Below are 16,885 nucleotides of genomic sequence, written 5' to 3' on the forward strand. Positions count from 1 at the left end.
TGCCCATGATATATGAAATGATGTTGTGATTTTTGATCCCATTTTTGCTTAAAGACATAATATTTGTAAATGTACGTCTCTGGTTTTAAGTAAACGGGAGAGGAGGAGATGCTGTACCTTGCCCCGCGCGCCTTACCTGCGCCGGCTTGAGCACTAAAGTGTTGCCTGCTGCCAAGCACGCGGCGCTCTTCCACGCCAGCATCATCAGCGGGTAGTTCCAGGGGATGATAATAGCACAGACACTGCCGGGGAAGAAAGAGACATCCTCAGTCCTCTCGAACTAACACAAGTCACTCAGAAGTGCTCTCCTTGTCTTACCCAAGTGGCTCCTTCCTGGTGAAGGTCAGATTGCGATTTGGACGGGCCTGGTTGATGGGAATTGTAGAACCCTAAAGAATGAAAAAGGTTGATACTATTTTACTAATTTCAGTGGGTAAACTTAACGAATCCATTTTCCGTCTGCCTCTCTTGCTTTTTCTTAGCTGATATTAAAAAAGCAGTGTTCAATTGATGAGAAATACATCTACACCTAAAAAGGAACTGCTATGTCTTTCTCAAAAGAACTGAGACACAGGAGAAAAAAACCCATAATTCTAATTTAATCGCCTCCATTCCCAATTTCTTGGCATGGCAGAGAATGTTAACTGCCTGAGCAATATCCATTCTCCCCTCCGTTCTTAGTAACAGAAACTCTATATTAATAATGGGAATGGCAACGCGCCCAGATAAACTACTACGTTCCCCAGTTTCCACAGCAGATAGGGATGGCCAATGGAAGACGTAAGCACAAAGCACTGAAAGGGGAACACTCTTTAAAGTAGGATGACTCAGCTTGGACAAGTGCTCTTTTACTCTCCCCCTCACTCTCACTCTTTCCTTCTTCCTTCTCAGAATGTTGCTAAAAAGGCTGGCACTGCAGTGGTTATCATGAGACCAAGAGGCAGCCATGAGGGTGGAGATCATATGGTATAAGGACGCCCTGGCAAAGAAAGAGCAGGAATCTTTATCTCACACACTGGACTTGAGTGCCTGCTTTGGACTCTTGAAAGTGAGATAAAAACAAACTTCTTAGTTGGGTTTTCTATTATACGCAGCCAAATCTGATCCCAACCGATTCATGACAGTAGTCTTTTAACTGAAGCTATACATCTGTTTTGCCACATAAAATATTATTGCTGTTACTAATACAAGTAAGTGTACAGTCTCTTATCTGAAACCCTTGGGGCCAGGTGTGTTTTGTGATTCAGAATTTTTTGACTTTAGAAACATAATATAATGTATATACCTTATACAATGTTATATCTATAACCTCCAATAAGGTCTGGGGAAGCCCCCCATAATCAAGCATATTAATATTTATTCAGTGAAATATATGAATATTCACTCTAAGTGATATGAATAGAGATTATAGACTCATCTTGGTTCAGGTCAGGTTTTGGTGCCAAAGGAGTCTGAACCAATCAAACAAATCGATTTTCAGGTTTCACAGCCATTTGGATTTCATAATTGAGGATGAAGGATGGACTTGAACTGCTCTTACTAAATACTTATATATGTATGATTTTGTGGCTGAACAATAATAAAAACGACATTTATGTGCAAGACCTACTATGGTGCAGACTTTAATCCTGTAGTATATAAACACGTGTTTCTAATCCTCATAACTTGCAAGGTATGGATTATTGTGACCATTTTACAGATGAGGAAAGTAAGGCACAGAGAGGTAAATAACTTTAACAACAATAGCTGGTAAGTGTCAAAGCTGAGGCTTGGAACCAGTTCTCTCTGACTCCATATTAATGGTGTTGGCGGCAATGTGCCCAGATAAAATATTATGTTTCCCAGTCTCCTCAGCAGAGACAGCCAGTGGGAGATGTAAGCACAAGGGACAGGAGGATCGGAATGCTTTTTAAAGTCCTTTACCTTTCTCCCTCTTCCCCACTTCCTCCTTGCTGCTGGGAATGTGGCTGTGATGGCTCGTGCTTCAATGGTTACCATGAGTCTACGAGTGGCATGCATTCTTTTGTTTGCTGCAAGCCCTATTTCCCTTCTGTATCCCAATACCAAAGCCACGTATAGTTGCCATTTATCATCACACATGTAATATTTATTTTCTTGTAGAAAAAAGGAAGTGGAAATTTTTATTGAACTCATGTCTTTAAAACCTTGTTCTTATAACCAGTCTGCATAGCCCATCTATGTTAGCTCTCTGACCTCTATAGGTATTTGAGTTTTCAATTCCTCCATGATACCAGGCTTCTCTCTATATGCCAACAAGACTGTTAGATGCTCTCAAGAGCATTAGATTTTAGGTTCAGAAAATCTTGAGTTCAAATCCTAGCTCTATGGTTTACTTACTATGTGACCATAGGTAAGTCATTCATTGTCCTCAAGCCTCCATTTCCTCACCTGTAATAAGAGTTAATAGCTATCCACCTCCCTCAGATGATTGTTATAAGGATAAGATGAGAAAACCTACATAAGGGGTGGCTCTGACAAAGTGTCTTTACAGACTAATAAACATTCGTCCCTTTTCCTCTTGGAATGACCTACATGGAGACAAACAACATTTGCACTTACTTGAATTTTGTCACACCAGCCAGCAAAATACCTGAATGTTTGCACAGACATTCCAATGTGAGTCTTCAGAGCCAAGGTGTAGACAGCCCCTGAATCGAGGGCTTCAATGGTCGCCAGCTCTTCTTGGTTCTCTTCCAGTAGGTCTGCTAGTCTGTATGCATAAAGAAATTCATTCAACAAATATTGAGTCTCTACTGCATTTAATGCATCATCCTAAGGGCTGAGAACTCAGAGGTGAACACAAATGAACCAGGTCTCTGTCCTCATGGAGAACATGGTCTAGTAGGGAAGACAGACATTCAACAAAAAATTTCATTAATGATTTGTTTTAAGAGTTATAATGAAGAAGCAGAGGGTGTTGGAAGTCTGTATCGTTTGCATCATAGATGTATAAGCAGTAACATAGTGATTGAGTCACAGTAATCCAAGGAGATCAATGACAGAAAACAGTGGGAATGTGGATAGTTCATGAATATACTGGGAGATGTTAGGGGGCAAACCACACTCATAGAGAACCCAGGAACACTTGAGGATTTCTGGTTGGGACAGAAATATTTCCAACACTAGATGAAAAGGACAAAGACAGAAAAACATGGAATGAATGATAAACACTGCAACAGGTTTCTGTTTGGTGTCTAGTTTCTTTGGGAAGATAAGTACAGGACTGTCTAATGACTATGAAATAGTCCAAGTTCATCTTTTGTGTTCACCTCTTCCATTTGTTTTCCTTCCTTCCTTTAGCGGTTCTGAGATGTTCCTTTTGGACCATTCCAAAGTCAGGCTTGAAATCCTCCTCCCTAATGTTTCTTTCAGATCCTGTTCCAAGAAATCTTTGGACAAAGTCAGCTATTTGGCTTTTAGTAAGTAGGAAACTGAATTTATGATCGAATCTGATTACTCTTGGCATACTCAGCTACCGATTTATAATACCCTTTCCAGGCCTTAGTGTTTTTCCTCCTTGCTTCTACTCCCTACACATGAAGTAGACTTAAAATGTCCCTTTGGAAACAGCAGGGTGCTGGATGTTCTCCATGTGCTCTCATCTCCACCCTGCTCTGTGATCCCTGGAGGATGACCTTTATAGACTACATCACTGGCTCCCGTGCTCTCTCACTGGGCATAGCTAATGAGGGGCCAGCGGGAGGCACCCCCAAGAGACTGGCGAACTGGAGGATAAAATGGTCTGGGATTTGAATCCTCCGGTTGCCTCAGCGATGGGCTGTAGACCAGCAGATGCTGCGTCCCTCTACCCAAACCCGCTATAGTGTGGTCTTCTCCTATAGCTATAGATCTTACCTGATTCTAGTAACAGCTCCTTCCTCTGTCCCTTCAGGCCTTGGAGTAAGAGCACCTTCCCCCTGTTCTACCCCTGCCTGGGTGCTTCATTATCCTTTGACGGATTCCCTTGACTTTGCTCACATCTTTACAAATACATAGTCCTTTACTAAACTTCTTCTGGTACAGGGACGCTGACTGAAACAAGCAACAGTACAAAAATCAGGAGCTCATATATATGGGATTTTATAGGATGCAAGGAACAAAAGACGTGCTATATAACAGGTGCATGCTAGAATGTTTTGAAGAAAATTTTAAAATCTTGGCAATCTAGTCAGTATCCAAAGGCCACAGGCTGTGTCCTTAAAAATCGTACCTGTACATCAATATTCCTCTTTCTCGTGCATTCATTCTTCCCCATTCACCATTTTCAAAAGCATCTTTGGCTGCTGCCACTGCTTTATCAACATCCACCAAAGAGGCATAGGATACTTTGCATATCGTCTATTTCAAGGTAGGAAAAAATAGGTTCTAGGTTATCTATATATGGAGATATGCAATTATGTTTATTGGGATTAATTATTATACTATAAAATTCAAAGAATTTTTATGATGGAAAATCAATACTTCCAGTAATATAGTAAAGAAAAAGAAACAATTTTAACATGAAAATTATGAGCCTAAAATTTAGTACTTCGCGTGTCACACTACACTATGAAAAGACACATTTAGGAAACTGTATTTCTTCTCTCGCCTTGGGGAAGCGGAATTTCTCACCACGAGCTTGCAAAGTCTGAGATTTTTTTTTTCACACATATAGCTTTATGTGGAATTGTGCTTCTGATGTGTATAGGTATAGTGATCCATCTAAATTCATCATAAATATTCATTCTTTAAAGTTGGTTACTGTAGTTAACAGCAGCCAGTACCAGAAATGAATAGTTGAAAGAAAGGCATGAAGTACATTTATATTAAGTGCTCAGGGTCAGAGTAATAGAATAAGTAACTTCTTAAGACTGTTTTATAACAGTGTATAGGTGAAAAAAATCCATGATCGGTGGTCACTACACACGCTAAGAAATTACTCACAGATCCATCTGTTGGGTTGATGGTGTCATAAGTCTTTCCATCATCGGCATCTGTGAACTGTCCATTTATGAAGCACTGATGTGGCATTTTTACTGTCATTTCATTGACCTCCTTTGAAACCTAAGAGAGAGAATTATATTAATAGATTCAATGGATTTCTGTGCGTATGCATTTGATACCAAATAGCAATAAAGAAGCTTATTCACTAATGCAGAGGGAGGCGTTAAGTCAATGGGATTCTAGTGCTGACTGTCCAGAAGAGACAAGCATGTGTAATATTTAGGCCTCATGATGCTTAGATTGGCCATTGAGACAGGAGGTCAGCTTCTGGGATGACCGAAGTACTCTAGGGGGAGCTTATAAAGATCTGTTTTCTTCCTCATAGAGATGAACTATGACTCAGAAGACCTCAAATAGTGGAAACACCACCATCTAGTGGCAACATCTGTGGAGTGCACCAACTACTGTCATTCAAAGTTTTGAAATTGCCTGTCAATAGGTTTCCTTTTACACTGGTGCCATTTTAAGTTTTCTTTCCAGTGTTCTTCCCCATTTTCACTTTCCCTCTCTTACATATGTGTTGCTTAAGTTGTACTCTCTACTATTAGCTGGCAAGTGAATTTAGATTAGTCCCTTAACCTCTATAAATCTCAGTTTTTTCAACAATAAAATGGGGATAATATACCTGCTTCATACAGTTATTAAGAGACATAATTAAAATTATATATGTGAAAGAGCATTATTGGCATAAGATCACACATCAATGAAGGCATTAAAAAGGAAATTTAATGATTTCAGAAATTATTTTACATAGAGAAATTGACGATGCCTAGAAAAGAAACAAAAAATAGCAAGAGGGTAGCTTGCTGCTCATCACCAGTAAGTAGAGAAATACAAATAAAAACTACAATCAGGTACCACCTCACACGGGTCAGAATGGCCATCATTAAACAGTCTACAAATAACAAATGCTGGAGAGGATGTGGAGAAAAGGGAACCCTCCTCCACTGTTGGTGGGAATTATATTGGTGCAGCCACTATGGAAAACGGTATGGAGGTGCCTTAAAAAACTAAAAATAGAGTTGCCATATGATCCAGCAATCCCACTCCTGGGCATATATCCAGACAAAACTCTAAATTTGAGAAGATACACGCACCCCAATGTTCATAGCAGCACTATTTACATAGCCAAGACATGGAAACAACCTAAATGTCCATCAACAGATGAATGGATAAAGAAGATGTGGCATATATATATACATATACATATAAACAATGGAATACTACTCAGCCGTAAAAAAGCAATGTGCAATAACTGAAATTTTACAAGTCACTGGAGAGGTTCAACATAGATTCAAGCAGGCAGAAGAAAGAATTAGCAAGCCAGACAATGGGTCAATAGAGATATCCAGTCTGAAAATAGGAAGGAAAAAGAATTAAAAAAATGAATAGAGGGACTTCCCTGGTGGTCCAGTGGGTAAGATGCTGCACTGCCAATGGAGGGGGCCCGGGTTCAATCCCTGGTTGGGGAGCTAGATCCCACATGCATGCTGCAACTAAGAGTTCACATGCCACAACTAAAGATCCCACGTGCCGCAACGAAGACCCAGCGCAGCCAAAATAAATTTTAAAAATAAATAAATATTTTTAAAAAATGAATAGAGCCTTAGAAGCCTGCAGGACACCATCAAACGTACCAACACATGCATAATGAGAGTCCCAGGAATGAGTGGAGAAGAGGAGAGGGGCAGAAAGAATATTTGAAGAAATAATGGCTGAAAATGTCCCAAATTTGATGAAAAACATTAGTCTGCATGTCCGAGAAGCTCAATAAACTCCAAGTAGAAAAATCTCAGAGATCCATCTTAAACACATCATATAAAAATGGTCAAGAGCCAAAGACAAAGAGGGAATCTTGAAAGCTGCAAGGGAGGAGCAACTCATCACATAAAAGGGATCCTCAATAAAATTAACAGATGACTTATCCTCAGAAACCATGGAGGCCAGAAAGCAATAGGATGATATATTCATAGTGCTGAAAGAGACTGTCAACCGAAAATTCCACATACAGCAAAAACACCCTCCAAGAACAAAGGAGAAATTAAGTCATTCCCAAATGAATGAAACTAGCACATTGCTAGCACATGAACATTGCTTGCACATGAACATTGCTAGCACACTGCCTTTCAAAAAGTACTAAAAAGTGTCCTTCTGGCAGAAATGGAAGGACACTACACAGTAATTTAAATCTACATGAAGAAATAAAGAACACTGACAAAGGTAAATATAAGTCAGTATAAATGTATTTTTGTTTTTAAACCCTTTTCTTCTTCTATCTGATTTGAAAGACAACTGCATAAAGCAATAATTATAAAACTATGTTGGTGGGTTTATAATGTATAAAGATGTATTTGTATGACAGTAATAGCACAAATAAGGGGGCAGGGAGCAGAGCTATACTGTAGCAAATTTTTTCTACACTATTGATATTGAGTTGGTATTAATCTGAGCTAGAATGTTTTAAGAAAAACGTCTCTTGAAATCCTCAAGGCAACCATTAAGGAAATAAAAATATATAGCAAAAGAGATTAAACTGGCATACTAGACAATATCCATTTAACAAAAAAGAGAGCAGTAAAGGAGTAGAGGAGCAAAAAAGGCATAAAACAAGACATATAGAAGCCCAAGTGGCAAAAGAACAAACAGATTAATTGGACTTAATCAAATTTTAAAACTTTTGTGTGTTAAAGGACACTATCAAAAAAGTGAAAAGAAAACCCACAGAAAGGGACAAAATATTTACAAATAATAAATCTGATTAGGGTCTAGTATCCAAAATATACTAAGGTCTCCTACAACTCAAAAATTAAAAAGACAAATATCCCAGTTAAAAAAGAAGCAAAGGATTTGAGGGAATTCCCTGGTGGTCCAGTGGTTAGGACTGGGTGTCCTCACTTCCAGCAGCCTGGGTTCCATCCCTGGTCAGGGAACTAAGATCTTACAAGCTGCTTGGTGAGGCCAAAAAAACCAAACCAAACCAAAACAAAAGAAACAATGACAAAAAAACCCCCCAAAACAGGTGAAATATTTGAATAGGTATTTCTCCAAAGAAGACATACAAGTGGCCAATAAGCACATGAAAAGATGTTTATCATTAGTCATTAGGGAAATGTAAATCAAAACCAGAACAAGATGTCACTTCACACCTGCTAGAACAGCTGAAAGAGAAAAGACAGACAATAGGATATGTTGGTGAGGACATGAAAAAATTAGAAGCTTCCTACATTGCTACTGGCATTGTAAAATGGTGTAGTCACTTTGGAAAGCAGATGGGCAGTTCCTCAAAAAGTTAAACATAGAGTTACTATATGACTCATCAATTCCACTTCTAGATATTTACCCAAGAGAACTGAGAACATATGTTCACACAAAAACTTATACATGAATTTTCATAACAGCATTAGTTATAATAGCCCCAAAGTAGAAACAGTCCAAATGTACATCAACTGAGGAAAGGATAAACAAAATGTAGTTTATCCACACAATGGACTATTACTTGGCTAGGAAAAAGGAATGAAGTGATAATCTACTCTACAATATGGATGAACCTTGAACACATTATGCTAAGTGAAAGAAGCCAGCTGCAAAAGGCCACTTATTACCTAATTCCATTTATATGAAATGTCTAGAATAGGCAAATCCATAGAAACTGAAAGTAAATTAGAGAGGAGAGCAGAGAATGACTGCCAAGGGATACAGGGTTTCTTTTTAGGAGGTGATAAAAATGTTCCATAACCAGATAGTGGTGATGGTTGTACAACTTGGTGAAATACTAAAAAACAATGAATTATACATTTTATTTTATTTATTTATTTTTTTTGTGGTACGCGGGCCTCTCACTGTTGTGGCCTCTCCCGTTGCGGAGCACAGGCTCCGGACGCTCAGGCTCAGCGGCCATGGCTCATGGGCCCAGCCGCTCCGCGGCACGTGGGATCCTCCCGGACCAGGGCACGAACCCGCGTCCCCTGCATTGGCAGGCGGACACTCAACCACTGTGCCACCAGTGAAGCCCGAATTATACATTTTAAAAGGGTGAAATGTATGGTATCTGAATTATAATCTCAATAAAACTGTCATTTTAAAAAGGTTGTAAATGTAAAAACAAATGGATGAAAGGTACAGCATTCTTTTACAGTACGAAGGTCTTAACGATTTAGGTTTTCAACACCATGGACAGGCTTACGTAATCCACCACTAGCTCCGCTTCTTGATCTTCTCCTCTCAGTTTCCTCACGACTTTTTGGATGAAGTCTTCAAACTTGGTGGCCATATAAACATCCTCATTCTGTAACTGAAGTCCTCCACATTTCTGTCTTATCTCTTCAACCAGCCTGAAAGGAAGAACCAGCTCATGTTACTTACATTTTTAAAAGAGTTTAGAGGACCATTGTAAAGCAATTATACCCCAATAAAGATGTTAAAAAAAAAAAAAAGAGTTTAGAGGGACTGTGATTACATTTAACGTGCTTTGAAGTAGGACGTATGTCACATGCCTATTTATATCCCATGAGATCTTCTATGATAATAATCAGAGAAATTGATAAGATTGGGAGAAAAAAAATTTTAAAGCGATCTTGAAGGACAGTGGCAATTATTAAACTTTTTATTTATGTTTTAAAAATTTTATTTATTTTTGGCTGTATCGCATGGCACGTGGGATCTTAGTTCCCCGACCAGGGATCGAATCTGCAATCCCTGCATTGGAAGTGCGGAGTCTTAACCACTGGACTGCCAGGGAAGTCCCAGCAATTTTTTTTATACATGACTAGAAATACAAGAAATCAAGGCAAAGACATTTTAATTACTTGCAAGCAAGATGATAAAGGGCACATAAAATCAGTTTCTTTCCTTTCAAAATACTCAAGGAATAAGAAATAAGGAAATTTTCTGAACTATGACGATTATAAGAAACCAAAGTCATACCGTAGAATATTTTCTCTAGATCCTGTGAAACAATAAAACAAACATTTGTTTGTATTACATGGCTAAGATAGGTACTAAATAGAACCATCGAGAAGGTTAATATAATTTGTAAAGTCCTTTTCAACCCTTTGATTTTTCACTGTTAATTTTTCAAATCATAGCTCTAATTTGACATTTCTTGAGTAGCACAGGTATACCAGACAGAGGTGTACTAGAAAGCTCACCACAGGGGTTGCTCAGCCATTTATTCCCTAAGAGAGATGAGGTGCCTTGGTAGTCCAAGCTAATAATATCAGATGATTATGGTAAGTCACACACTCAAACAGGAAATGGGTAACTCCTGCAGCAGTATCTTGTTAGCAAAAAACTAGTGTTAAAAGTACAATGTTGAAATCTTTAGTTGAGCAAATGAGAAGGTTCTGGGAACTCATGAACCATAGCTGAGAAATCTGTAACTTGAGGAACCAAAACTTTTAACTTCTGGTAATGATATTTGCTCTTGAGAGGATTGTTTTTGATGATTGGAATAAAAAAGATCCACGAATGAAGGGACTTTGTCTTGTTCATGACTGTATCCCCAGTGCAAAAAACTGTTCCTGATGTCATAAATGTTCAATAAATTTTGTTAAATACATGAATAAATAAATAAATAGAATGTTCATCAAGAACACTTGCTTTGTCGACATGAAGGATTGTCAAGAGGAGTTTACCTTGTTTATTTAGTAAATGGCCATAGTGTGGCCCTCAAAGAAAAAGCACCTCTGCAAGACTCGCCACTGTTAGGATCCTGGTCTGCTCTTCATGCCACAGAGGGTGGCTTTCTAGTCCTCTAGCCCTTTCTACTTGTTTGAAACCTCTGTAGAGAAATTCTGACTGTAGAGTGATTACCCTTACTCTTGCAAGAAGTCTGGCAATCCTCATTCTAGATATATCATACCAGGTAACTTAGGGAGATAGGAGAAAATGATTAGGGGTAAGCATAATCAGTGTAAGGTATCCTTTTAGGTGAGACTATATAGAGAAATCCCTTTTAACATTCTCACTCAGAACTTCCCAACTTTAACTGGAGGAGAATCAACTAAGAAATATGAAGACAGATTTTTAAATGAAACAAATCATTAGAAGGGTTGCTTTCTAGGTGTAGAGTAAATATGAAAATAACTCCTGGTTAGCAATGAAGAGAAGGGAACAAATACATGTATTTGACCATGGAAACAAACAAACCAAAAAAGATGAAGAAAAGAGAAATACAGTAGATGGGTACAATAGAGTGATAACCAGTACAAAGGATTTCGATTTGATTTTCAAAGTCAAAGTCAAAGTCAAAATCCCTGGTGGAGGGGTATGAGTCAGTAAGGTGGTGGTTTTACCTGACAACATCCATTGAGCTTGCTCCAGATTTAAAGAAGTCTGTTGAATCTTCAATAACAGGGACGTTGCTTAAAATTCCAGCCCAGATGACCTGCACAAGGGAAACTTTTATGAGGGAGCTGCCATGTAGAACACTGTGGCAGAGACTAGTTAGCTTCTCACCAAACCTACTTCTTTTCCTGGATTGATTACAATTCTCAGCATCTCTTCAAGTTAGAGGTGGCCGTGTGACTGACTTCTAGCCGGTGAATGTGAATATAAGTGACCTGTACTCCCAGACTTGCCCCATGAAAAACCTCCTTCACACAGTTCTCTGTGTTCTTGTGCTCTTCTTGGCTGTCTGGGATGGAGATGACCCCCAGCAGGACCTTGAAGATAGCCCAGCCTGGGTTCCTGCTTGACTCCACCCCTAACCTTCATGTTCCAGCTTCACCCCTAACCCCCAGGCCAACCTAGAACTGCCTTGGATTATTTATGTGAGTGACAAATAAATGTGCGTATAAATTTTGGCACTGATTTCCTTTTGCAGCTAATACGAAAAAGAGGAAATAAAAGTTCCATCCCAACTACTTTGAGGATTAATGGTACCAGTTAACAAAAATGGTTTCGTTTTCCAAGATAAGAGTAACATTAAGAACTTCTCATGTTCACCTTGATGGTCTCTGCCACCTTCACCTCTTCGGCTGTAAGTTCCACCACTGATGTCTCACCCGCTGAAAAGTACTGAGAGGCAGGAATCATTTTTCCATCTTCAAACTGCAGATTTCTCACCATCAGCTATAAAATAACAACAAAACAAGCAGAAGAATTGAGGATTAGGACAATTCAAAAGTGAGACTGGTGGGAGGAGTCTTATATGGGTATAAGAAGCAGCTTATTTGACAAATATAAAAATATGGATTAGGGCTTCCCTGGTGGCGCAGTGGTTGAGAGTCCACCTGCCGATGCAGGGGACACGGGTTCGTGCCCCGGTCTGGGAAGATCCCACATGCCGCGGAGCGGCTGGGCCTGTGAGCCATGGCCGCTGAGCCTGTGCGTCCGGAGCCTGTGCTCCGCAGCGGGAGAGGCCACAGCAGTGAGAGGCCCGCGTACCGAAAAAAATATATATTTGGATTAAAAGCACTCATCGTTATGTGTAAAAGGACTGAAATGGTGTTTCAGCCATGGCAGCAGAAAGGAGGAAGTTACGTCTACGGGTAGGTATATCGCAAAATGGATGATAAGCCCTCCCAAAATTGACATTCGGATATAGGTATTGGGTCTAAAGCCTACGGTAACTACCACTGCTACTAGTACAAGTATTACTACTACTACTACTGCCATCTTTGGAACACTTAACTTTGCAGCATGCACTGTGCTAAGTACGTACATGCTGAAGTATCTTATTCAATCCCATAAATCCTGATGGAGGCAGGTGTCCTTATTATCCCCATTTTACTGATGAGGAAATGGAGGCTCAATGAAATTAAGTACTTTGCCCAGTGCCACACAGCGAGTAACAGAGCTGGGGTTACAGCCCAGGACCAGATGGACTCTGCAGCCTACAATCTTAGTAACTGATCTATTCTGTAAGCCAACAGAAAGTGTCTGTGAGCTGCAAATGCCCCTTTGCTTTCTTTACTGGGCAGCTGCCCAAGAACCCAGAGAGGCCCAGAGTCCATGCCCCCAAGCACAGGCAGAGTGGGTGGGCGCCTGCCTGGTGAGGCAGAGGGGGGAGCCTCTGAAGAGGGCCACACCATCTGATCCTCCCAGACTCTGCCAGTGGGAAGGCAGACAGACAAGATCACTCTCTGTTTTACAGATGCGGAAACTGAGCCTCTGAGGGGAGAGGCGTCCTGCCCAAGACCAGTAAGTGGCAGAGCAGGGATTCACGACCTGTTTCCTGACTAAACTCCAAGATCTTTCTACTGTATCACAAACGAGGCTGTGCGGGTCCTCGGGGCCCGTCCTGAGAAGCCTTCTTCTCATCAAGGTACCTAGAGCCAGCTCATCCCTAGAGAGAAATGGAGCACAGACACCTTGAGCTCCCACATCCCACTGCAAAGCCAGACTACCCTGTGAAAGCTAGTCCCTCAATAGCTTGGGTTTATCAAAGGAAACCAAAAAAGTTATTTTAGAGGTAACCATGTTGAACACTCACTGCTTTTCCATCGTTACCAAAAAGAACAAGGCCGCTTTTGGTAACAAGACCGGGCTTCCTGGCACCTTTAATTTCCAGTGGTTCTCCAGGAGGGATGGAGCTATTCAGTAATGATGAGCCATAGAAAGTGACCACCTAATAAAGAGATCAAACCCAGGTTGTGAAAGGGGGAAGTGGAGGCTGGTTATAAGGGTGTATGCGAGCAGCAGTCCTGGCAAAAAAGCTGAAGTTGCAATTCTCATCTATGACAAAATTTGGGACCCCCCCCACCCCCAATGATATCAAGCATCTATGGAAATGACACAAAGCAAGAGATAGTCTGTGAATGTGTGACTGAAGAGTTTTAAAAAATGCCGCACATCCAGGTGACACGAGTATACATTTATCATTTATGCACATTGACACAAAGGTGAATGAGATAAAAGCCCTCACAGACTTTGCAGCCTGAAGGTAGGGTTTGTGGGGGAAGTGGAGGTGTTGGTGGGGTATCAGGGAGGGCAGATGCAGAGTAGTAAACAAACTATTATATTGCAGTGGGATGTACGATGGGAGGTACAGGTGCTTTGTGTGTTGGTTTATGGAAACAGGACTGGATCCAGACTGTAACTAAGAGAACTGGATACTAATTGATTTGTTGTTATAATTATTATTATAATTCTATGGCCATTAGCTATCATTTATTGAGCATTATAATGTTTAATAGTTATTGAAAACTCATTCTATGCCAGGGACTAAGTACTTCGATGAATTAACGTGTATTAACTCATTTCATCTTCACAACAACCCCAAACCTATAAAGGAGGCACTATTATTAGTCTCATTCTACAATGAGGAAACCAAGGCACCCATTGGTTAAATAACCTGCACCCAATGGTTAAATAACCTGCCAAAGGTTACACGGCAAATAGTTGCAAAGCCAGAATTTTAATGGAAACATTCTGGCTTCAGATACCACACTTTTTTGTGTGAGTATATCTGCTTTGAAAAACTGGGTATTATCAGTTGTGGTAAAATATATTCATATGCTATGATGATGTCACTCTAGTCTAAGATATACACCCAGTACTAACCATGTGATCAAGGGTACATGTGCAAGGATGTCCATGGTAGCATTCTTTATTTTTTTATTGAAGTATAGTTGATGTATAATATAAAGTCACAGGTGTACAATATAGTGACTCACAATTTTTAAAAGTTATACTCCATTTATACTTATAAAATATTGGCTATATTCCCTGCATTGTACAATATATCCTTGTAGCTTAATTTATAAATAATAGTTTGTACCTCTTAATCCCCTGCTCTTATCTTGCCCCCCAGCCCTTTCCCTCTCCCCACTGGTAACCACTAGTTTGTTCTCTGTATCTGTGAGTCTGCTTCTTTTATATTACATTCACTAGTTTGTTGTACTTTTTAGATTCCATATATAAGTGATATCATACAGTATTTGCCTTTCTCTGCCTGACTTATTTCACTTACCATAATGCCCTCCAATCCCACCCTTTAAGCACTGCACTAAACCTCTTCCCTTGGTCCTTCGTTGATCCCACATATTTTTATTGACACCTAATATGCACTAAGAACCCTGTGTAAGTGCTGAGAGTATCAAGACAATAACATGATGCTCTTGCCCCTGAGGGGTTCACAGTCTACAGGGGTAAGAGGGATAGATACATAAAGAGATGCTTATAGTATATAATATGCTGTGTCAGAGCTAGGCAGGGCGTTACGGGAACAGAGAGAAGGGATGCCCAATCCCGCCAGGCTGGGCGTGTGAGGTCAGGAGACTTCCTACAAGAGGTGAAACCTGAGAACTGAGTTGAGTGGAGATCTCACAGGGATTAGAAGGCCTTTCCTGCCCCCCCCCACCGCCCCTGCTGCATCCCTCCCCATGCCTCTCACACCTGATCCTCACACCTGGGGCTACAGCTTCACTGAACTCTACTGCGAGTCCCTGTCCAGGTAATATGCTCTCCTACCTCTGGGTCTTTAACTCTTTGACTCATTCTCTACCTGTTGACCTCTTCTCCAAGTGCAAGCGAAACAGTCAGCTTTTCTAGAAAGCCTTTCCTAAGACACCTGAATCTGGGCCTCAGTTACATCATTTGTCTACTTCATTGTGCGTGTTTATTCACTTCTCTGCCTTCTCCATAAAACTGCAGTCGCCCTGAGAGCAGAGGCTGTGCCTAGTGTCCGCTTCACACCAAATGCTCAATACATGGGGAGTAAAGAGGGAGGTGGTCACGTGTACCTAGAGCTCTTTTAGCTGGTCACGTGTACCTAGAACACAGACTCTCCTCACAACCAAAGGAAGAACCAGAGGAAGACTAGACTTATGTGTAATACCTCTTACAAAGGTTATATGCAAAAAAAAAAAAAGGTTCCTAGAACATACCTGTCCATTTATCTCTGTCCAAGCTCCAGGGACTTTATCATGACCTCGGATCCAGTTATGTAAAGCTTCAGCAGACTGATCCCAAGAGATCTAGAAATGCACAAAGCACAGGTTGAACTTCTAATGCTGCAAGTCTCAAAGGCAATAGAAACATTTCTCTCCATCAGTGGCGGACATGAGTAGGGATGGGGTAGCAGCCTCCCTTGGAGATTTACCTTTTGGTAGGAAATGGTAAACTGAGAACTGCTTAAAGGTGGATGACAATAAACTCTGAGATGTGTTACTGAGTTGATATAAATACCTCAGCGTTTTCCTTTTTCTGGATACCTTCATATGTTGCAGCTTCTTCTGACTGGGGCATACGAGCAGCTTTTCCATCAGCTATGAGCTGGACAGCTTCCACCTAAAGCCAAAAATATTAACTGTGTTAGAGCCCAGTGGTCAACAATGACATGGCCTGTTTAACTGAAGTTTCTGTTGAACAGAATTACTACATATAAATCAATCTGTCCAGAGAGTCAGACTTTGATAAAAATAACTACCATTTCTTTGGATCCATAATTATGCCAGGCAGTGTGGTGCCTACTTTATGTAAAATATCCCTTGCAGCATCATACCAGTCCTACAACATGGGTATTATTAGTCCTGTTTTACAGAGGAGGAAACTGAGGCCTGCAAAAAGCCTCAAACTACTAGCTCGAGGAAAAGCAACTAGCTCAAGATCACAGAGATAGCTTGTAGGTGGTAGAAGCAGGATCCGCATCCAGGTCTATCTACTGCCAATATCCATCCTGTACTTTTTAAAATGACTCCTTTATTTAAGCAAATTTCAATCTCCCCTTGGTGTTTCAATGGAAATTTCAGGAATATAATTGTAAAATAAGTCATTGTGGGTTATTTCTGCTCATCATGATGATTCTAGAAAGTCATATTTAAGGAATTCAACTGGCTTTCTAGCTTAGGACACCTGGAATTAAAAAACAATTAAAACTGTCCATGAGTTTGATTGCCTTTGGGATGCGTCCTACATCCCCTTCCATGCCATATTTATG

The 16,885-nt window shown here is 40.3% G+C and overlaps 1 protein-coding gene across 1 annotated transcript in view; it reads right to left on the reverse strand.

Annotated features, from left to right (window-relative positions):
* Nucleotides 1–16,885, reverse strand: part of ALDH1L2 (aldehyde dehydrogenase 1 family member L2) — a 56,252-nt gene that overhangs the window by 22,200 nt on the left and 17,167 nt on the right. The window contains exons 5-15 of the mRNA XM_082664972.1: nucleotides 16,135–16,236; nucleotides 15,834–15,923; nucleotides 13,439–13,573; nucleotides 11,950–12,075; nucleotides 11,298–11,389; nucleotides 9,188–9,335; nucleotides 4,945–5,064; nucleotides 4,232–4,359; nucleotides 2,581–2,731; nucleotides 319–389; nucleotides 137–242 (exon numbers count right to left, since the gene is read on the reverse strand). Of these exons, the coding sequence (XP_082521098.1) occupies nucleotides 137–242; nucleotides 319–389; nucleotides 2,581–2,731; nucleotides 4,232–4,359; nucleotides 4,945–5,064; nucleotides 9,188–9,335; nucleotides 11,298–11,389; nucleotides 11,950–12,075; nucleotides 13,439–13,573; nucleotides 15,834–15,923; nucleotides 16,135–16,236 (1,269 nt within the window). The remainder of the gene's footprint in view (nucleotides 1–136; nucleotides 243–318; nucleotides 390–2,580; nucleotides 2,732–4,231; nucleotides 4,360–4,944; nucleotides 5,065–9,187; nucleotides 9,336–11,297; nucleotides 11,390–11,949; nucleotides 12,076–13,438; nucleotides 13,574–15,833; nucleotides 15,924–16,134; nucleotides 16,237–16,885) is intronic.

Source organism: Grampus griseus, assembly GCF_964374135.1.
Source record: "Grampus griseus genome assembly, chromosome: 11".
Classification (NCBI taxonomy): Eukaryota; Metazoa; Chordata; class Mammalia; order Artiodactyla; family Delphinidae; genus Grampus; species Grampus griseus.